This window comes from Sciurus vulgaris (assembly GCF_902686455.1).
Source record: "Sciurus vulgaris genome assembly, chromosome: 8".
NCBI classification, from domain to species: domain Eukaryota; kingdom Metazoa; phylum Chordata; class Mammalia; order Rodentia; family Sciuridae; genus Sciurus; species Sciurus vulgaris.
Genome location: NC_136468.1, coordinates 51,252,697 through 51,276,798, shown reverse-complemented (window position 1 = coordinate 51,276,798; position 24,102 = coordinate 51,252,697). Strand labels below are relative to the sequence as shown.

Sequence of the window (24,102 nt, the reverse complement as noted above, 5' to 3'; positions counted from 1 at the left end):
TAAAGGTATCAGAAAAATATTTTTTTTAAATGTATTTGTTATGTTTTTAACCTAGCGAGGGTTCTTTTCAAATAATGTATTATTTTTAGGTAGGTATGCTGCCACCAGGTGGTAGGTATATGTTCCTGCTGTACAGATGAAGCAATAAAATTATCATTTAAAAAAAATATGAAGCATTGATGTAAGATCGCTAAATGTAAACAGTCTAATTCTAAAAACTAAGATTAGTTAAGTGGAGATGAGATATGAAAGGCTTATTGTAAAAATGCAGACATTTCAGAATAACACAGAAGAGTAGAATCTGAAAAACCATGGGAAATTGATGCCATTCTTTCCATCATTTCTTATCTCCTTCCGTATCTTACACTCTTTTATTTGTATATTAACTTCCTTTACCTACACATCAGTTTGTGTATGAACAAAAATTATAGAATGGCTTCTCAAAACTATGCTATACAATGGAGTGGCTTCTGACTAAATAACATTTTTAAAAAATTTTTAAGGCAAAGAAAAACTATATAAATGGTGGAAGCAAATCTCGTAAAATAAACCTCTAGCCAGTGGTTCCCAAATTTTACTGTACACTAGAAGCTCCTTGTAAACTTTAAAAAAAAATGTTTTTTTTTAATGTTTAAGCCACGCCGCATGCCAAAATCAGAAATCTGGTGGGAACCAAGTCTCACTATTTTAAAAGGATTTTCAGTGAGCAGTAAAGTTTAAAAACCCATTGATAGAGCCACTTTGCATGATTTTTCAATACTTGAGAAACTATATATTATGATTTCTTATGAGCCAGTTACTTTAGTTGATGTGCTCCTGTCTCCTGTTGGTATGATTTAATGCCAGAAGGAAAACTGACTATTAGAATCAGAGAAAAGTGTTTTGGTCTGCAAGTTGTCTAGTAGGGTGATCACATATACTGTACTTTAAAGGTCATTTTAGTGGCATGGCTATAATTACATGAGGATCAAATTATGCACTAATTTTAGAATCCTTCTTAAAAGATATCTCTCCTCTGTAACCTTTCTGGACAACTCTGCTACCTCCTTGTTCCCTAATTTCAAGAGAAGAATCTAATTGATTCACTCCTCTCATCTAAAGAGAGCAGGCAGGGATGTCATGGATAGTAGGAGTTGCGAGTACTGGCCAGATCCCTAGGAAAAAAGTTTCACATAGTGTGTCACCTACAAAAGAATGTGTATTAAATGTATATATAAGATAAAGACAAATGAAAAAAAAAAAGACCTCTGCACCTGTCATCTATGTTAAGAAACATACAAGTACAAATGCATTAAAAATCTTTCCCTATCTAATCCCCTATCACCTGAAGTAACTACAGTTCTGAATTTATCATCACCATGCTTTTTTATACCACATAGATGTACATAAACTATATTTAGTTTTTCTATTTTTGAACTTAATGGTATCATGTGAAGTCTTCAGTGATTTTCTTTTTGTTTAATATCATGTAGAGCGTTTTCACTCTTGCATAGTATTCCATTATTGAAATTTGTCTCAGTATCCATTCTCATCAATGAGCATTTAGGCAATTTTCAGTTTTGTTACTGTTACAAAGACTGCTGCTGTGTTAGTTTCTGTCTGCAAGTGCCAAGGGTTTAGAAATGTGTAGAAATCATGATCCTGTGGTTCCTTTAGTCCCTTAATAGTACTATCTTTGAGAATGGGGGAGAAAGAGGGAGTGAAATCAAAAACTGTTAGGGCTGGAGTTGTAGCTCAGTGGTAGAACGCTTGGCTAGTAGGTGTGAGGCCCTGGGTTTAATCCTCAGCACCACATAAAAATAAGTAAATAAAACAAAGGTATCGTGTCCATTTCCAACCAAAAAATAAAAATTTTAAAAAGCAAAACTATTATTTCTGAGCTTATATTATCTACCTGATTTCATTATGTAAATTATCAGTCAGACATCCCTGAAAGCTGTCAATGGACACTGGAAACCCATTGACCATTAACATGGAATCCTGAACTGACCAGTTGCAGCTGTTCTTTTATTTTTTAGTTGATATTTCTTGCCAAAACTATATGCTTCTCAAAAAAATCATCTATGATCTAGACTTAAAAATGAAAAAACTCAGATAATAAAATCATATGTATTTATGCTGCTGAGAGTATTTCTACTTTGCTTTAGGGTCTATTTTATGAATTGTGCCCTGTTATTTTTTATTTATTTATTTATTTAATTAATTTATTTAATTTTATTGGTACATGGGATTGAGCTCAGGGGCACTCAACCACTGAGCCACATCTCCAGCCCTATTTTGTATATTATTTAGAGGCAGTGTCTCACTGAGTTGCTTAGTGCCTCACCATTGCTGAGTTTGCCTTTGAACTCAAGATCCTCCTGCCTCAGCCTCCCGAGTTGCTGAGAATACAGGCATGTGCCACCACATCCCACTTGGCTATTTTTTTATTTTTAATGAGATTAAACTTCATAATATGCTGATCTAGGTAAGATCAGGGGCAAAGTGCCATTCTTTTCACTATTCATTAATAGTAATGATTGTGATGACAAGGAAATAAAGCAGAAGTAGGTGGTACCTGAATATTGCCCTTTTGAATGTGATTTCTAGTAGGTATGTAGTTTTATTATCCTTTAAAAAATAGTTACTATTGAGGGTGGAGTGGCAGTGGTGGGAGAAAACGGCCTGAGACATAAGCATACAGAGACTAAGAAGACTATCCCAAGTAGCAATTGTAAATGATATTCTTGCTAGACACCTTCTGTCAAGCATCTGAAATGAACCTCTCACATTGATTTTTGATTGTCCTAGAGCCAGGAGTACTGGATTAGTTGATCTCAGGCTAAAAAGAAAACACAGTTTCATTACAAACAGGAACCAGTGTGATGGTAAAATGAGATGAGTCTCCAATATGAAACTGGAACCACTGCTTTAGCATTTACCACTTCGTTCCTCACTCTATCTTGGTGTACTACTGCTAACATCATTGTATTGATTCATGAAGAAACTGAAAAGATTGTTTCATTGTTTCATGACCTAAATATTTTCTGGTGTATGTTTATATCTATATGTGCATATTAGATACAGAGACCTCTGTGCGTGCATATATGCTTATGTGCATCTGTATGTATAGAATAAGCAGATGTAAGTAAAAAACATAAACACCATAAAAAAATAGTTATATTAACACATGGATCCATGATAATATTATCAGTGAATATTCCTTAAAGATACGTAGGGGTAGAAGGCAGCAAAGATCTTTCAAAAGAAAATCACCTATAGTCTCATAATCCACAATAATTACTTTTAATAATTTGTTTTTAATCTTTATTTCTCTGCACAAGTATATTTTAAAACTCCACTTGTTTCATTCTGTGCAATGTAATGCTCTTATTTTACCCAGCTTTATGTTAAGAACATTTTCCCACATTAGAATTTTTTTAAACATTTTTTGACAGCTGCATAATATTACATTGTATGATTGTTAAGTAATATAGCCATGTATGGCCATGGACCTGATGATATCATAGTGGTTTTTTTGTTGTTGGTTTTTTGTTTTTGTTTTTGTTTTGTTTTTGTTAAGAAACTATGTAGGTGTTCTGAAGTTCTGAGAAATAATGCCTGTAATTATTGCCTAGTGTTGCCTCTTCCCTAAAAAATCAGTTTTTAAAAATTCAACAGTTATTGAGAGACTATATGTAGTACTAGGCTTAGAGTATATAATAATTGATTTCTACTAAAAATTCCTACCTTTCTGGAATTTTCTAGTTATTCTGAAATACTATTTCACTTAGTAACATGGGAATAAAATAATGTTTTGGTAATTCTGTGTACTTAGACATGATTCATTCTAAATACTCTGAATCATTCCACTTTTTCTATATCCTATACAATTTTTCTTTCAGGATCATTTAGTAATGGATATACTGTTTATTGACTTGTATTTTCAATTAACAATTTCTAATTTTTCATAATGCAAAAATGCTACTTTCCTTAGAATTGAGGATACAGAAAGGAGAAAGGAAAGGAAATAATTGAAAATTTTTTCTCCAAAAATCCCTAAGACCTGGAAGTAATCTTAGGTGATCCTTCTAATGTGTCTCTTCATTTTACATTTGAAGAAACTGAGTTCTCCTGATGTTAAGTGACTTGTCCATTGTCACATACCTAGTTTGCTGCATAACAACAGCCCAGTACTATATTATATGTAATCCATATTCTTTTGAAATTCAAGAATTATTTGTGTCTACTGTATGAAATACAGGCAATGAAATACACAAAATTAAGATGATTCCCTAAGCAACAGACTCTCCTTTCTTTTTACACTTGAAGGTGATCCAAGCCTTAAATTTAAAAAAAAAAAAAAAAATTGCATTAAATGAGATTATAGGATATAAACAGGTTTGGTGGCTCAATGATATATTGTGGCCTTTTCCATTCTTGATTTCCGTATTTTTATTTAGCACTATTTTTTTCCAAGTTTTTTGTTTTTGAGGGGTGAGTGTCTTGCTATGTTTCTGAGCCTGACCCCAAACTCCTGCATTCAAGTGATCCTCCTGCCTCAACCTCTCAAATACCTGGAACAAGATAGCTGGATCTGCAGGCATGTACCAGGCCTAGTTTGTACCTTTCTGTTATTTTCTAAAATATGCTTCAGAGCATCCTTAAAATGTTGCTTTTATCTTTGCTTTCATTTGCCCTTCTTCAGCTGGTTTTTAGGTCAGTTGTTATAATCTTGTTTTTGTTTCCATAGATAGGCCACCAAAGTTTTGCTGTTATAGTTTATATCGCATTCTTATTTATCATCCATAAAGGAATATTAAAAAGGTTTAATGATATCACTAAAAAGAACAGTCAACATAATTATAATTAGGATTTCTTACATTTTATACAGCAAAAACAAAAATCACTTTTTATAGTTATTATTTTTTAAAAAAATTTATAGTTGTACAGAATGCCTTTATTTTATTTGCTTATTTTTATGTGGTGCTAGGGATTGAACCCAGTGCCTCACACATGCTAGGCAAGTGCTCTGCCTCTAAGCTACAGCCTCAGCCCTTTATGGTTATTTTTGAACACTATAGAGATTACTAGTTACACATTTTAAAATATTTTGTAGCATTCTCTTTGGGGTGTGTGTGCATTGTCATGTTTGTGTTTCCCTCTAAATCTTGTTCAAAAAACACTTGTCAGTTTGGTGATTTCATTTATTCATGTCTTTAAAATTAATGTTCTAGAATTGTGAAATATAATGAAAAAGGATCTAAAAATACCTAAGAGCAAATTAGTATGACGAAAGGCTGGATTTGGAGTCAGATACTCCTGTTTTACCACTGATTATATTGATTTTTATTTTACCTATAACATTGATTTTTATATCTCAGCTTCTACATTCTTATCTCAGTAAGATGTTTTCTGACCTCTCCCCACAACCCCACAAACTGAATTTCTGTTGTAGGCTCTCTTTAATGCCTATACTTTCTCTTCAAAGCACTTTTTATAACTTGAAAGTACATATTTCTGTGTTTATCTTTATTGGTTTAATATTATCTTTCTTACTGGATTACAATTCTTGAGAATTCATATGTGTTATCACTACATGCCCTATCATAGCACATATGATCAGTAAGTATTTGTTAAATAAATGAACTATATACTTACAACATGACATATACCAAATTGTATCCTTTCCAGGTATAAAACTGTACAGCCACATCTCTTTTGGAAGGCCTTTGAGAAAATCAGGACAATACGGTTTCCTATAACACAACACATCTCTGTTTGTCTCTCTCCACATATATAAAAATATATATGTGTATATATATATATTTATTTATATATATAAATATGATTGTCAAGTTAAAGAAATTGTGTTCTAACCCTTATTTCTCACAATCCATTTAATAATAGTCTGTCTACACGGAAAAGTCCAACTGTTGGAACCATATTCACATCTAGCATGGTGCCCGGCATGTAGTAAGCATGTAGTAAACAGTCAGTGGACACACAGAAACCTGAATAGACTTCAATTAGTCATTTATTTTTGAAAGAACATTATAAAAGCTTGGTATGTTTTCATATAACATTTTGAAAATTAATTTTCATTGACAATGATCATTTATTTATAAAGTTATAAATCTTGAGTTTAAGGAATAATTATTATTTATATTCAGTTGTTTATTCATGTTCTGGTCAAGATAAGATATTTACATGGGATCTGGTCCAGTTTTGAAAGATAAATATATATGAACATAATATCTTTCCAGTAAATCTTGCAACTATTTCTGTGACTACATATGTTAACACTTTTATAATTGGCTTCCAAATGACAAACACAGATGGCTGTAGTCTGAATTTTCATCATGTTTTAGAATGTTTTCTTAGTAATTTAAAGTGCATCATTTCAGTATCAGATGGTTACCTAATTGATTCAGATTTTTTTGTTTATCTGCTTGTTTGCCATCTTTCACATTTAAAATGAAAATAGTTTAAGTAACTATAAGAAATTGAATACGTGATATGATCTTATTCCTTTCACATTTTTATCACATGTGAGTCTTGCCAGAAAGCAATTGTGGGCATTATTTTTCTGAGAAATTAACTTTTGTTCTGTTTTGTTTTTCTTGGTGGAGGGAGGGAGGTTTTAATGAAAATTCTTTTTATGTTCTCATTCATTTATAAGCCAGTTTTGTAATTGGTCTGATCAATCGTTACAGTAATTCTAGTCATATATTTCCTCTTTTTAAGGCACAATGAAATTTACTTAGTCTGATTCCTTTATTTTTCCCCTCTTAAGAATGATTCAAGTAACTAGAAAATTATTCATTTTAATTTTGAAACCATGGAACTTTTTAATAAAGGAGGATTAGATATGCCTTTTATATCATCTGGCTTAGTGGTGACTTTTCCATTAAAGATAAATTATCCTTTTTAAAAATTCAACATACAATTTATCAAATATTGTTCTAGGCTTTGAATATATAGAAGTTAAAAAAAAAAATAGTCCTTGGCCTCATGGAATTTACCTTCTGGATAGTTTTTCCAAAGAAATAATATACCTTTATATAATAGGTAATATAGGCCTAAAACAATATCTTTATAATTTTATGTCTATAGAAGTGATTCATTCTAAATACTATAATGGAAACTTCTACTTTTTATTCCATATATGTGTACTACTTTTTGCATTTAGTAATGGATAATCTTGTCTTACAGGGCTTTTTTTGTTGTTTTTAAAAATCAAACTTTTCATTATTTATTTTTCTTTCATTTTGTGCTGAGGGTCGAACCTGGGGCCTGTGTACATACTAGGCAAGCAGTCTACTACTGAGCCATATCCCTAGACCTAAGTCATTCTTATAATGCAAAGTTAGTAATTTTTTCCCTTTGGTATATACTCAACATCTGAATAAATATTAGATATAAATTATTTATATAATCAAATACTTGGAATTTTAAGCAAAATCTTTATCTTTGCCTTGATAAATTCTGCTGACTAAATATATTCTAATGCAGAAACATGATATTTCAAGAAGTTTCTGAAATTGAGTGTAAATATTATAAATGTCATTATTAGTATTTATTTTTTGGCATTGCATTCCTTCAGAGGGATCTGGACTTCTGATTCTATTTGTAGATAAAATATTTGCCAGCATTCTAGTTAGTTTATTTTTAAGAATGAATCTTTTATCCTCTGAATAGTTCAAGTACATTCCAGCAGCTTAATAATGTGCAAATAGAAGCAACTGGTCTTGCATCTGTTCCTCCAGCACACGCGAGTTTGGAATAATGAGTAGTTACTTAATAACTGGGAAAAATTTTAAATGTGATATATTTTACATTCTATAAGTCTAGTTATTAGCTATTTCTGCCTTATGAATTAAATGTCTTCATTAAGGAAGCAGGACATGTTTATATGCTTTTCTTCATAGCATTATAGCAGATAATTTATGTATAAAATATATTATTTATAAATAACGTATTTGCTACATATTTTGATAGTAACACTAGCAAGATTGCTTTAATACTTTAGATAATAAGAAATTTGCTGTCTTTGTGATTGGTTGGGTTAATAGTTATTATAATTCTAAACATATACTTCCGCTTTTTAAGGCAGAAAGGAACTTACACTTGGTCTTCTTTTTTCTTCTGTTGAGTGATTCAAGAGCTCAAATTAAATTTAGAAATTAATTTAGTAGTTTCTTCATACAAAAATTGGAAAACTTACTGTATTTAGAAAAAGAAAATGTAAGTGAGCAAAGGGAAAAATACCTGTAATCTGAACTCCAGAGATAAACCAAAGTTGTTATGGTTTTCCAGAATTTACCTATGCCTGTGAATACAATGATATTTAATTCCAAACTAGATATAATTATTGAAGGCTATGAGTCTGAGACTTGCCTCATCTTTTTAAAAATTAAGAGTAGTTTTCCTTTCATGAAAATAGATTGTTCTCCAATACTATTTTATACCTGCTATTGTATCACAGTCTTTACTAGCAATAATTATTTGCATTTGTATTTTTTAATATAGATTCACCATAATTAGTCTAGTGTTATCTAGTATGTAATGTGTACTTCTGATTTTAGGTGGTAAGGAAATATTTTAGATACTAAAAAACTTTGGATAGTATTGTAAGTTTTTACCTTTTTCAGTTTCCTTTCTGCTTATAATAACCAAAAATCTGTTTGATACTTATCTATCTTTAGTAGTCCTTTATTTTATTTATTTTTTTAAATCTTTTTTTATTTTGTTTTAGGTGTAGGTGGACACAATACCTTTATTTTATTTTTATGTGGTGCTGGAGATCGAACCCGGGGCCTCACGCGTGCTAAGCGAGCTCTCTACCACTGAGCCCCAGCCACAGCCTTAGTACTCCTTTATTTTGTCCATTTCTTTAAAAACCTTTAGCAACCTCTAACAAAAATTTCTTTCTTTTTTTTTTTTTTTTTTTAATATGTATTTTTTGGTTTTGGTTGTAGATAGACACAGTACCTTTATTTTATTTTTATGTGATGCTAAGTTGAACCCAGGGCCTCACGCGTGAAGATGGATGCCGTACCACTGAGCCATAACTCCAGCTCCTAACTAAAATTTCAATAATAGATTTATCATTACTTTTATTTTCAACTTATTCTTGTAAAGAAATAACAAGTGATATTAACTTTTATGCCAGAGATTACATCTCCTTTTAAAATAAATTTAAATTTAAAAAGTACAGTGGGGCTAGAGATATAGCTCAGTTGGTAGAGTGCTTGCCTTGCATGCAGAAAGCCCTGAGTTCAATCCCCAGCACCACAAAAAAAAAAGTATCACCTCTTTTTTATGTACAACCAGAGTAACAAAAGTTGTACCCCATTTGTGTACAATGAATCAAAATTTTTTAAAAAAGAAAAGAATGTAAATAAAAAAAGAAAGTACACTAGTTAAAATATATGAAGTATGTTGATAACGTATCAATGACTAGGGTTTGGTAAAACTTATGATGATAGGCAAATGATAAAGGGTACAAAACACTGCTGTTTAAAATTTAAGTTATAAGTTTTTCCATTATAAATATGACTGCAGTGAGCATTTGTATAGCTAATAGGCTAATCATCTTTAGTATAAAGTAGTAGGACAGAGCAAGTGTGTTTGGAGCTCCTTGTTTGTATTTTCGTATAATCTTAAATTCAGAGATTATACTGTGAATGAGAATGCCTATATTCCCCTATTCTACCTAACTCAGCTAATTTCCTTTTCTTTCAGGCTTGACATGTTCATTTCTTACCCCTCAATATTTAATAGTTTCTTTGCAATCCAAATATTCAATCCAATAGTTATTCTTAAAAACTGTAAAATTGTCCTTTATCATCATTTTTATTTAGTGATAGTTTGATCTTTTAAAGAACGTGATCCCAAAGAAAAATTATCTTTGATGATAATGACACTTTTTTTCTGTAGCTCGCTGAGTTTCGACAAAGAAGAGCTCGATTGAATGGACAAAACCCTCACAAGAAGCCAAAAAAGAAGAACACCTCAACTAGTAAACAGGATGTTCATGGCTTGAATATTGATCAATCACAAAGTGAGGCGATACACATAAATAGTTCTCAAGAAATGGAATCCACTTTGACTAATGATTCCACAGTAATGAGAACTCTGAACAGTGGAGAAATACTTAAGCATGAACAGGTCTTTTCTGTTAATGTAAGTATTCATCCAGATTTTAAAACATTCTACCTTAAATGGAAAGTACTTGGAATTAAAAGTCATTAGCACCCAACTGAGGGAATCTTGGCAAATTCACTGACTTCCTACCCAAGTCCCAGGGATGTGAGGGTGAAGCAAGAATGTCTTTTGGAATGCTTTATAAGCTCTAAAGTTGTTCTGAAAGCAAAAGTGGTTATTTTCTCTTCAAGGTATTACTTTTTAGCATCAAGAGCTGATGATTCTTTTAAAAAAATCGAACTTTTCTGATAGCCTTTTAAGGACTTAGTTTTATTTTGAAAAGTTACATGAATTAGAGGAATGGTGTCTTCTTTGATGCTTTTAACTTACAAATGGATATGTACTGTACATGTGTGAATGTTCTTGGTACTTTTGTATATATAAAAAAGCCTTGAGATAAATTTTATATGCCTTATTAGCCATTACAATTCATAATGAAATGAAAGTTTTAGAGATTTGGGTAATTTTTACTGGTTTTTAAATTGTATTTTATGTGAATTTTCTTTCATTGTTACTAACAGAAATGTCTTATTATAAGTAAAGCATGATTTTTTTTGGTACAGTATGATATTTAGCAGGGGGGAAAATATCATAATTGTAATTAGGTTCTACTTTTGTTTTAGATGGAAAGTGACACTTCAACAACAGCAGATGATTATACCTCAGAGGTAAGACTAACATATCACAATTTTAAATGTAAATAAAATTGATATATTGAAATTATTGATTGTTGGTACTTTATTTCTTATGAATTTATATTCTTCTATATATATGTAATATAATTTAATGTAATATAATATAAATGGATAGAAATCCTAATATTATATTTTACTGCCATATCTGTTTTCAATTGTTTGCTAAAGTCTTAACTGTTTGACTTGCATAGTCCTTAATTATATGGAGGCCCTATTTTAGTTTTTAGGGAAGTGTTTTGAGTCTGCATTTCTAGGATCCATGACCATTTTAAGATAGCCATTTAGTACTGTAAAAATTTCATAGTTTAATATAATTTTGAGTAATGCTTTTTACAAATGCTTGAATTCTGGTTTTATATATATATATAAACATGTTTATTGGAATTAAAGTTGCTGTAGTGACATGCTTGTGTGTGTGTGTGTGTGTGTGTGTGTGTGTGTTACTGGGGATTGAATTCAGGGCCTTGTACATGCTAGGAAAGCACTCTACCATCAAGCTATATCCTGTCCTTTTTAAATTTTATTTTGAGATAGGTTCTCACTTAGTTGTCCTTGAACTTGTGATCCTCCTGTCTCAGCTTCCTGAGAAGCTGGGATTATAGGTGTGCATCACTGTGCCTGACAGTGGTGATTTTTATTTTAGGTGATAAACTATAAAATAAGGCATTGGTCTCTTTAAGAAATACCTATCTTCTTTATATGTTTGTAATAAGTATCATTTTGTTATCTTATTCTTTTTAGATATGATTTTCATTTCTTTGCTCCAAATTTAGAGGACAGAAAATTATTCTTTACTTTGAATGTTTAAGCACCTTAGTTTGAATGTTTAAGCACCTTAGTGCATTTCTTGAGTCTCAATTTATTGTAGGCTTCTAATAAAGAGAAAAACTCTTTATGTTCTTAAATTGACATATTACAGTTTTTGTTGTTGTTCGAGTGTGGGTGTGTGTTTGTTTACTAGGGATTAAATCCAGGGGTGCTGTACCACTGAGCTACATTTCCAGCTCTTTTTATTTTGAAACTGTCATGCTAAATTGCTCAGGCTGGCCTTGCCCTTGCAAACCAGAGTTATCTCAGCTTTATGGATGGTGTGGTTGACTCTGAGGACCTGCCCCTGAACATCTCCTAAGAAAATGCTCCAGCAGAGCAACACCTTGAAAGTCATTCACAAAGACATTGTTAAGAAGTGCCTTGAGCTTTTCTCTGAGCTGGCACAAGATAAAGAGAACTAAAAAAAAAAAAAATTCTAAGAGGCATTCCTCTAAAATTCTGAAACTTGGAAGCTATGAGGACTTGGAAGCTACTGATGCCTTTCTGAGCTATCACACCTCTCACTGGAGGTGAGATCACTTCTCTGTCAGAGTGTTTCTTGCGTGAAGGAGACTCAAGTCTTATCACTGCTGAGAGCAGAGAGCAGATAACTAATTCTGGTTTTGTGGAGTGCACAAATAGGGCTTTGAAGGTAGTGTTTTGCTGAGTATTGCACGTTGCAGCTCAAGGAATTTGATGGGAAGGCCTGCAATTAACTGAAGATGAGGTTGAGAAGAATAAAATGGAGGACAGTGAGGTGAAGTTTGAGAACTTTTCTGCAAGCTTATGAAAGAAATCTTAGTTAAGAAGTTGAGAATCTTAGTTAAGAAGATTGTGACAATCCGCAGTAGACTTGTATCTCCAACCTGCTGCATTATGGCTAGCACTTATGCCTGGACAGTGAACACAGCAGCTCATGACAGTCCAGGCACTTCAAGACAACTCTATAGTGGGCTATATGATGGCCAAAAAGTACATGGAGATCAGTCCCAACCAACCCATTGTGGGGCAGTATAAATTTGTTTTACCTGAATTAGAGAAGACCTAACTGAACATTGGCTATAGAAGACATTAATATAATTATTATAACTAATAACTAATTTATGTAATACTGTTAACATGTTTGACATGATCTTTGAAGATATTTACAAATATCCATTTTATTACACTATTACTTAAAAATAGAAATTTTAGCATCTATTATAATCAGAATGTATCATTTCTGAGTCATGAAAAACTAATTGAAATTTAGAAGTATTGTAATTTAAAAATTATCACATGACTTTCTATCTAGAATTAGAACTCCTACATTCTGACGGTTTTTCACCAATTACAATAATGCATTACATGAAAGTTTTTTTTTTTTTTTTTGCCTTCCTTTTATTTCTCAGAAATTATTCTTAGGATAAAAGCAAAGCAATCAAACTGATAAAAAAAAATTCTTAATTAGGACCCCCCCCCTTTTATTTGGCAGTTGTGGGGATTGCATCTTGCACATTCTAGGCAGATGCTCTACAACTGAGCTACAGCTTCAGCCCTAGGATTTTCACTTTTTAGAAAGTGTTATGGCTCATATAGATTTAATCCTAAGTCTAGACTATTCTGACTACTCTGTCCTACAAATTTCAGCGTTAACAATTTCATCATCTTGGGTCCTATTAACATAGAATTGTGAAGGCTTAAGATATGGGCAGGAATGAAGTTGTTCTTTGTATTGTTACTGGTAAAAAGACAATTATTAAGTGATTAATAGGAAATTAATTTCCCACTAGATAAGCCCTATATACATTCTGTCATCATCCTTTCTCTTACTACAAAATATCTTTGATACAGACAGGTGGTGATATGTTAAAGAAAGCCCCTACGTCTGTCTGAGTTGGCATGACTAGCAGTAGTACTTTTCCCTGAGGAAAGTTCTTCGGGTAGTGTTCTTTACCTCTTTATCTCCCATCCTTTCCCTTGGCTTGCTTACTAGCCTTTAATAAATTTATACCAGTAAATGGTTTTGCTTGAAAATAAATAGGGCTTAATTTTTAAAAATATATTTAGCTGATTTGAAGGAAGCATTTTGTAAAAGAAGATATAGTAACTTGAAGCTTATAGTTATCCTGAAGACTAAATAGAAGCTGCACTTAGAACTTCAGTTCACTTAAATGAAAGTGTCTTTTGCATTGTAAGAACTCAGATATTTGAGGAATGATTGGCATTTGATATGTCTTTTAGATACTTCAGCTAAATATAATTGCCATATTTGGTTTGCTAATAAGGCATTTTCCCGAGATGTAAAAGATACACAGTTAGTAGAAATACTGTTAGGTAAATAAAATTTTGTCTAAGATCATAATATATCAGGAAATTGTTTTTATACAGGCAAATACTTGCAGATCACTGGTGAAAACAGAAAAGCCTACCGATTTATTAAGGGTACAGTATATAAAACTACTCATGATACTAATGTTTTGTACTATTTAAAACTATTTGGCTTACTAACAGAGCTTTTTCCTGCATGTAATTCTTTCTATGTATGATTTCTAAATGCCTTTTCTGATTAACAAAACAAAGATATCTCGTTTTTATCATAACATGCAGTTGGAATAAAATTTGCAGATATTCTATTTAGGTGCTTTTAAGGTAATATCACATTAATGGCAAACTAGGTTGCCATAAGAATTAAATTTCAAAGTAATGAGTGATGTTTTAAAGTGGGCTTTGCTATAGAATTCAATATTCAAATTCCTCTCTCTGAGGAGTGTTGCTAGTACTGAATTATTTAAAATCTTGGATTTATTTAGGAAGAAGAATTTGGTGTTGACAATTCCTATTCTGAACAAGGAGCACAGTACAGTCAGACCCACCTAGAGTTGATAGAAAATGAATTGGCTGGGAAACATGAGACTGAAGAGCTGAACAGAGAACTAGAAGAAATGAGGGCCACCTATGGGACAGAAGGACTACATCAGGTACATTTACTTTCTGTAGCCTTTGGTTTGCTACTCACAAAAACAAAAATAAGAAATTTTAATAATGGTATATTGTATACACTGTAACAATGAAAATAATAAGTGTTAAGGTTATCTCGTGGTTTTTGGTTCTTGTACATAGCATTAAGAACCCCATTTACAACTAGAATTCCACTAATAGGGTTAACATACATGGACTTTGTTTATTTAACTTCACAGAGTGAAATCACTTGAGTGATTTCAGGACAGATGTTTTTCTAATGAGCCTGAAAGAAAATTATGGTATCAATCACATTTTATTTTTTAAAAAATGACTTAAACCCATTAAGAATGTCAATGAGTCTCTGTAAATAATCTCTGTGGTTAGAATGACATCCTTATACTGAGCAGTCAGTTATTAAATCAAGATGAAATGAGACATTAATGAGCATGACAGAATATATTTCAGATTCATCCTCTTCAGAAACAAAGTTGGTGATGTTGCCTGGTAACAGATTGGGGGAGCTTCCCAATATAAAGAAGGCCTTTGCTTCTAGAAGTAGATATATGGAAAAGCCAGACCACATATATTTTTTCCTTTGTGCACATAATTTTTTTCAAATTGATTTTGAAGTAAAACAAATTTCTTAAAGCTAATAAATAGCTTTCAAATTGTCAGAATTCCACTGTTTTGAATCTCATATTTTTAAAAATGTTGCCTATAATAATGGTAATCAGATTTATATTTTAAAAAAAAAACCCTAGAATTTTAATTCTTTTCATTGGTTTCCTTTAGTTACAAGAATTTGAAGCAGCTATAAAGGAGAGAGATGGAATAATAACTAAACTCACTACTAATTTACAACAAGCAAGAAAAGAAAAGGACGAAACAATGAGAGAATTTTTGGAATTGACAGAACAAAGTCAAAAGTTACAGATTCAATTACAACACGTAAGTATTACTAGTAGAACAAGACTTTTTTGATTTTTATAATGAATTTAAATTTTTCACTTTGCAGAACATATCTGAATTTGTTACAAAACCATTTGCTTATTCATACTGGAAAAACTAGAGAGTATGTGTTACGTTAACCAAGAATTTAATTTATACTTCTTGGATGGTTTCTTGCATTATTTTCTTTGTACTTCTCCCCTGTCTTTATCTTAAAATTCTACAGAATTTTGTCAGGTGTAATTTTACAGAAATTAACCTGTAGTTACACCCTATCTTTTCCAACTCTGGTATGGTTTTATGTTAATTATCAGTCTAAATGGTAACTAGACTGATAACTAAATATATCCATTTATTTTTAGTTAGAACTGTAATATAATTGCATTAATCAGGGTATTTGAGAGCAAATAATAGAAAACAACTTGAAATAACTTAAACAAAAGGGAGGAGTTCCAGGTAAGAATACAGGCTTATCTTATAGAACTCAAGGGCAGAAATACAATCAGACCTTTGAGAGAAATTGGAACTAGAGTCTGAAAAGTCATCAGAAATCCAGGAAGAACTTTTATCCCCATTTCTCTCTGCATGTCTACCTGTCTTATTTCCCCAATTTTCTCAGTTTTATCATGTGAAAGATAATTTCTTAGGCTAATTAACCAAAGTGTACATTACCTATTAGTTATGGCAACATGTCAACTGAGATCTTAAGCCTATGATGAGCAGAGTTCCCAGAGTCAGTGTGGACTGAGGGTACCATAAAGTGTCTGTTCTCTAAAGTAGTCACTTCAGAATTTAATATTTTGAGGTTTCTTTCTTTTTTCAAGTTACAGGCTAGTGAAACTCTGCGAAACAACACTCATAGTAGCACAGCGGCAGATTTACTACAAGCCAAGCAACAGATCCTCACTCACCAACAACAGCTGGAAGAACAAGACCATCTATTAGAAGATTATCAAAAAAAGAAAGAAGACTTCAAAATGCAAATTAGTTTCTTACAAGAGAAAATTAAAGTATATGAAATGGTATGTGTATTTTAAGGATGTCAGCCTACTTGTAGCGCTCTGTAATTTAAAGTTTTTAGTGCAGGTGTTTATCTTTTTTATGCATATGCATCACAAAATTTCATAATTGATATAATCTGAGTATATAAAATAATATATTTCAAAAACAGTTGAGAATTTCATAATAATAGTTTTAAAGATGATACTACTTATTATTCTACTCCTTAAAAGTGATCAGCCTACGTTAAACTGAAGTTTCAGGAGAATCTTTTTTTTTTTTTTTTTTTTTTGTGGTGCTGGGGATTGAACCCAGGGCCTTGAACATGCAAGGGAAGCACTCTACTAACTGAGCTATATCCCCAGCCCGAGAATCTATTTTAATAACTACAATTTCTATTCTTTTCCCCTGCTAAGTATATTTCTGCTTATGTTAGCCATGATTATAAAATTCTTGACAAAGAAATTTTATGAATTTTAATTAGAAAAAAATGCAGATGATTCTTTTTATTCACTTCTGTTATGTTTTAGTTTGGGGGAATTATTTAGTAAATAAGTGCTCCTGGTGGGAAATGTATCATATAGATTGTAATCTTCAATCTTAAAAACAATTTATGCTGGTAGATTCCATTTTCCATTTTCTTTGAAGTCGAAGTTCAGACGTGATTTGCCTGAAGCTGCCCCACTAAGAGATGCCAGAATTGAGATTCTAATCCTGTCCAATTGGCCCAGAGCTAGAGCTCCTTGCACTACACTGTACTGTGCCTCTTCCATCTCTGTCCTCTGGTTTTCTCTCTAGGAGAGCTGAAGTAAGGCAGAGTGTGATCACCTTGTTTGAACTTAGCTGAACATTGTTGTACAAGAACTCAAATTTTTTGACACTCTCTGCATGTCTGCAAATGTCTGTGAAAGCACCATTGGTATGGATTTTGGAGTTTCAAATAAAATTGAGCAAGTAGGCACATTTACAAATATGGAATTTGTGAATAATGAAGATAGAGAATATATGTAATACAGCATATTTTATAAACTTAGGAGGCTCTGCAAGAAGTTGAGAAATTACCAAGAGAAGAATATCATCTGAATAAAAGCATTAACTAGCACTTAATTAAGTACTTACTCTATAACAGGCAGTATTCAAAGCATCTTACTCATATTGATGCATTGAATCATAACTATAACCCTATGAGTTAAGGATACCATTACCTCCATTTTATAAATGATGGTACCAAGACAATGCAAGATGAGGGAATTATCCAGGTACACAAGTGATGCATAGATAGAGCAGATTTCAAAGCTTAGTTGTCTGACTCCAGAGACTACTCTTTGAAAAACAGGACATGTATAAATGAAAATTATGAAAAAGGCATGCTTTTCAACTAAGGTAATTTAAATATTATGTAAATATTTACAGAACACCTATTTTGTAGCAACCCTTGCAAGACAGATGATGAACCTTAAAATGTGCCCCTTTCTTCACTGAATGCATGGAGAGGCGGGGCATGTACACATGACACCACAAAATAAGAATAAGTTTAGTTAACAGTGTTATAAAAGTTCTGACTAGGTCTGCTTCATGAGGAAAAGATTCAGGGTAGACAACAGCAGAGGTAATGTTTGAGATAGGAATAATCTATTTTTATTTATATTTTGTTTGCCCAGAAATGGGCATAATATATGGAACATAGTAGCTATTCAATACTGTTTTGGTAAGCAAATGAATAATTTATGAATTCATAACTACTAGAGATAGGTAGGACATTTTCTATAGGGCGGGGAGTGGGCATAAAGACCCAGGCTGAAATGTTGAAAATGTACAGGGAGCAGAAAATAGTTTATTTAGAAAGCAGTAGCCTTTGGAAGTGTCTTTCTAGAGGGTAAGAGTAGAAAGATAATCTAGGTTTAAATACATTTAAATTGCCTGGATATAGAATTTTATTCTCTTTTTCTCACTCAGCAGTATTTGAATGTTAGGAAGAATACTTTTATTGCTCTTTTTATTACATTTATATTTTAATTTCTCATTTTTCAAAAAATTAATCCCTTTGAGAAGTAGTTCTATCAAAGTAACTGAAGAAGTAATTATATTGATAGTCAAAGGCTCAAACTCAATTTCATTGTCCTAATCCTCCAAACTTTCTGTGGTATCATAGTCACAAACAGGAATTGTATTATTCCCCACTCTTTCAGTTGTAGTTCTAAAAAAAAGAGGCATCATGTCTTCAACCTAAGGGCTATCTATCAGTTTTATAACATAGCAAGTGGTTTAAAATCATATACTTTGAAAAAAGCAATATGAAGAAAATAAACTGAATTTTTGGTGTTTAATAGTTGAATGAAGAATTATTATTGATTATTTATAATCATATTAGGTGTTGGACAATGCTGAATTAAGTATTCTCTTTTATGAGGGGTGCCCCTTTCCCCTTATGGAAATAAAAGAGTAACTGATTTTATCAGTGTTAATGTTTTTCAAAACTAGTTATTACTTACTTAGCAGTTTAACTGAAAATGACCATCATGAATTGAAGCTGCACAAGGTAACCTTGGCTTATATAGTACAAAATTTGGCCTTTTATTTAAGCTCAGAAGTCAGATTTTTGTCTTCTTCTATCAAAGATATTTGAGCTGTATCAGAGGTGAATTAGTTCAAGAGGCTAATGTTTAAAGTCTAAATATAAGACTGAGTTTACAATGAGAAATAATTATCACAAATTTCAGATTTAAAGCTCATTGGATTTTCTTTCCATGGACAAATGAATTTTGAAAAGCTAGATAATAATTAAAAAGTTTTATTGAGTATCAGATGAAGGGGTGTTGGAGGAATCAGATCTTAAGTGGCATGAGACTGAGATAACCTGCTATATCCATCTCACAGTAGTAATGTTCATGTCTATAGACTGAACTTCTTAAATGCTCTTTACTGTAACTCGCAGCATTGTTTTCTGCATTAAGTATGGTTTCTCTAGAGGGAACAGAATTCTCAAAGGCTGATGGTGCATTGGTCTTCTTTCAAGAACTGTACTTAATTGGGCACTGTCTACATTTTCTTTTGAGGCTTTCTTTTTCCTAGGCTATGACACTCTTTCTTTAAATATGGTAGTACTTTAAATATATTACTACAGATTCATTCAAGGCACCTGTAAGTCTTGTTTGGTGAGGGCTTTTGTCTCCTTAAGATAATTTTACTTCCTTACCTATATTTTCATTAGTTCTGTGGATTTCATTTATTTCTTTGGCTTTGCAACTATACCTCTTAACTATTTACTGATGAAACTGTGTAACTGAGCCAAAATGTGGACCTCAGGCCTCTGTTAAACTACAATCATTCTTAGATAATTGTGATAATGAATATACATTAGTGTATGTCTGGTCTTAGCTTAATCTACAGTTCCAAAATTGATTCCCAAAATAGGAACTGGGTAAAATTATCTGCTGTACTTTTAAATTTCTGTTTAAACTAGTCTAAGGCCAAGTTGGTATGCTGTACATACTATAGTGGTTTTAGTTGTCACCTGATGTTCAATTGCTTAAGTATTACATATCCCTAAATTTCTGATTCACTTAAGACCCCAGGAATGGAGTTAAGGCAGACTCAAAAGAAGAATCTGCTTTTGTTCTTGTTGCTGTTGTTGTTGTTTTTTCTTATTTTATAGCACTTGTCAATGAACTACCTTCAACTTACTAGAATCCATGAGAGGGACCTATATTTATTGTTTTAGTTTCTTTTGAGAGAGTCTAGAAAGTATGTAGTACTATAACTAGCTATCAAAAATACTAAATATTTAGAATTTTGACCAGTTAATAAGAAAAATGAAAATATGATGGTTTATAGATATTTTAGTCAGACTGGTTTTTGTTTTGTTTTGTTTTGCTTCCCCCCCACCCCCCGTGGTGCTAGAGATCAAACCGAAGGACTCACACATGCTAGGCAAATTAGATCACATTTTTAAATATAAATGTTTAATTACAGCACTATGTAAGAGAAATTTCTTCACAAGAAGGATAAAACTGCTATATTGTTTGCTCATAAGTACTGTCAGGTAGATAAGTTCTAGGTCTCAACATGAGAAAAATTGAGGGTCAGGCCCAACAGTTCCTTTCTATAGAATTATATAAAGAGGAGACACCCCTAAGTCTTTCGATAATGAAGCTAAGCAATAGAAGTTGCCAGAAGCTAAAAAATGTCATTCTTATGTTTTCATTTTCTTTTCTTTCTAAAGGAACAAGATAAAAAAGTAGAAAACTCAAATAAAAGAGAAGTACAAGAAAAGGAGGCAATCATTGAAGCGTTAAATGCAAAAATAAATGAACTAAAGGATAAAGCAAGAACTACGGATAAATTACTAGAAGACTTACAAGAACAGGTTTTACAAAAGAACCAAGAGATTGCAAGTATGAAATTAGAACTAACTAATTCTAAGCAAAAAGAAATAAAATGTTCTGAGGAAATTAAACAGTTAGCAGGGACCGTTGAAGAAATGCAGATGAGGAACCGTAAAGAAAACCAATTTGAAACTGATATGGTACAAAGAATGGAACAAGAAATGCAGAGAAAATTAGAACAGCTACGAGCAGAGTTAGATGAGACATATAGGCAACAGATAATACAGATGAAACAAGAATTATTAAAACAATATATGTCACAAATTGAAAAGGTGAAACTGCAACATAAGGAAGAAATTGAGAGTGCTTTAAAAGCATATTCCAATATTACAGTTAATGAAGATCAAGTAAAATTAATGAATGTGGCAATAAATGAGCTGAATATAAAATTACAATATACTAACTCTCAAAAGGAAAAACTCAAGGAAGAACTAAGAGTCGTTGCAGAAGAAAAATCTACCCTACAGAGACAGCTTGAAGAAATTTTTCAAGAGCTCAACTTTTTAAGGGACCAGATTCAGATAGCTAAGCAGACAATAACAAAACAAGAAAGTAAACTGAATGAAGCACATAAGTCACTTAGTACAGTAGAAGCTTTAAAAGCTGAAATTGCGTCTGTATCTGAATCCAGGAAGGAGCTAGAATTAAAACATGAAGCTGAAGTTACAAATTACAAGATAAAACTTGAAATGATGGAACGAGAGAAAAATGCCGTACTGGATAGAATGGCAGAGTCTCAAGAAGCCGAATTGGACAAATTGAGAACACAGCTCCTGTTTAGTCACGAAGAAGAACTTTCGAAACTAAAAGAAGATTTAGAAATCGAACATCGAATAAATATTGAAAAACTTAAAGATAGCTTTGACATTCACTATAAACAGCAGATAGATGACTTACAAAATGAAATGAGTCAAAAGATAGAAACAATGCAGCTTGAAAAAGATAATTTGGTAACTAAGCAGAATCAGTTAATTTTGGAAATTTCAAACCTAAAAGATTTACAGAATTCAAAATCAGAAGAAATGACCCTTCAAATAACTGAACTGCAAAAAGAAATTGAAAATGAAAAGGGGACTCTTGAAAAAGAAGTTCAGAAATTACAACTTAAAACTGAATTGTTGGAGAAACAAATAAAAGAAAAAGAAGATGGGCTTCAAGAAACCTTTGCCCATCTCAAAACAGAGAACAACCTTCTTAAAGCTGATAAGAGAGATCTTGAGGACATGTTGAAAAATTATGTTCCTGCTAATAACCAAGATGAAAAGTTGATTTTCACAGACTCCAAGTCCATATCCGAAGACACTAACTGGAAAAGGGAAGTAGAAATACTTACTGAAGAAAATGAGGACCTCAAACTACAGTGTATTCAGCTAAATGAAGAAATTGAAAAGCAAAGGAATACATTTTCATTTGCTGAAAAAAACTTTGAAGTTAACTATCAAGAATTAAAAGAGGAATATGCCAGCCTTCTCAAAATGAAAGATGATTTAGAAGACTGTAAAAATAAACAAGAATTAGAGTATGAAAGTAAGCTTAAAGCACTTAATGAAGAGCTTCATTTGCATAAAATAAATCCAGCTACAGTGAAAGTGAAAAGTTCCATTCTTGATACTGACAAAATTTTTGTAGCAGACACAGTAGAAATCACTGAAGTTGTTGAAAAAGATACAACGGAACTTATGGAAAAACTTGCAATTACAAAGCGAGAAAAACTAGAGCTGTCGGAGAAACTGTCTAATCTTTCTGAGCAATTAAAACAGAAACATGGTGAGGTTAATTGTCTCAGTGAAGAAATCAAATCTTTAAAGCAAGAGAAAGAGCAAGTTTTATTAAGATGTAAAGAACTAGAAATCATAATTAACCATCATAGAGCAGAAAATATAATCATGTATGATGGTCATTTAAGCTCTTTACAAGATGGATTTGTGACTATAACAAGCAGGGATTCTGGAGGATCAGTTCTTAATGTAGGTGAAGATTTGGGTGAAGAATCAAAAATAGTGGCGAAAGATAAAATTTCTTTTGAAAATGTTACAATGAGAAAAGAAAACAAGCAAGAACAGTTACTTTCACCATCAGTAACACATGAATCCTCACCTGGGACAGTTGAATCAAATGAAAATGATAAACTCCAGCAGGAACTTCATGTACTGAAGTCAGAACAGGTTTGTTAACTTATTTATTTGTGGTATAGCACAATGAAAATGTACATTTCACACTAAAAAGAATTTTCATCTTCATAAAACAAATTTGCATCCTTAGAATGAAAGTACATCATGTAATTCTGATTTGGATCTGTCATTTATCATTTAATTTTCCTATTTTTCCTTAAACACTGTTTCTTTTCATTTAGTTAAGCTATTATATATTCTTCTCAGGAAATAAAGCATACAAATTGTTCCATATTTTCTTTGTAAAGACAAGTTAAAATAATTTTGTTGAGAATCTCAGCTTTACAAAAGTAATTGATTTTATAACTTAGTATTTTGTTGCAATTTCAAAGACTTTAGAGTTTTTATTTATTAATATTTTTTAGTTGTTGATGGACCTTTATTTTATTTAATTTTATATGGTGCTGAGGATCAACCCCAGTGCCTCACACGTGCTAGACATGTGCTCTGCCACTGAGGCCCAGCCCCAGCCCCGAGTTTTCATTTCATTCTGGTCTTTTCAAGGTTCCACAATTGTAAATGAACTCTTCAGTGTTTTAGAACCTTATGCATTTGTTCAGTTGTAAATTCTATTTCCTTTGGGGGGGAAAAACACCTTTAGTCCTAGAGTTTTCTGAATCTTATACCTGAAGGGGAAAAAGTAGTATTAACTAAATACAGCTAAAAAAATAAATACACATATAATAATAGGTTATTTCTATTTTTGTCAGATATTGATATTAGAAATGACAGAAAAGTCTGGTGTGTATCTTCAGTATGATAATGCTAAAAAAACTTTTTTTAATTAGAAATTTTTTTAGTTGCAGATGAACACAAAACCTTTATTTCATTTATTTATATATGGTGCTAAAGATTGAACCCAGTGCCTCACACATCCTAGGCAAGCACTCTACCACTGAGCCACAACCACAGCCCGCTAACTTTTATGTGTTTCCAAACATATTTAACAAATATCTTTTGCCA

General features: G+C 32.0%; 1 protein-coding gene across 1 annotated transcript in view; it reads left to right on the top strand.

Annotated features, from left to right (window-relative positions):
* AKAP9 (A-kinase anchoring protein 9) overlaps positions 1 to 24,102 on the top strand; it is a 119,726-nt gene that overhangs the window by 10,654 nt on the left and 84,970 nt on the right. Inside the window, 7 exon segments of the mRNA XM_079152064.1 lie at positions 9,922 to 10,167; positions 10,812 to 10,856; positions 14,064 to 14,117; positions 14,486 to 14,653; positions 15,429 to 15,584; positions 16,409 to 16,606; positions 20,806 to 23,133. Coding sequence (XP_079008190.1) covers positions 9,922 to 10,167; positions 10,812 to 10,856; positions 14,064 to 14,117; positions 14,486 to 14,653; positions 15,429 to 15,584; positions 16,409 to 16,606; positions 20,806 to 23,133 — 3,195 coding nt within the window.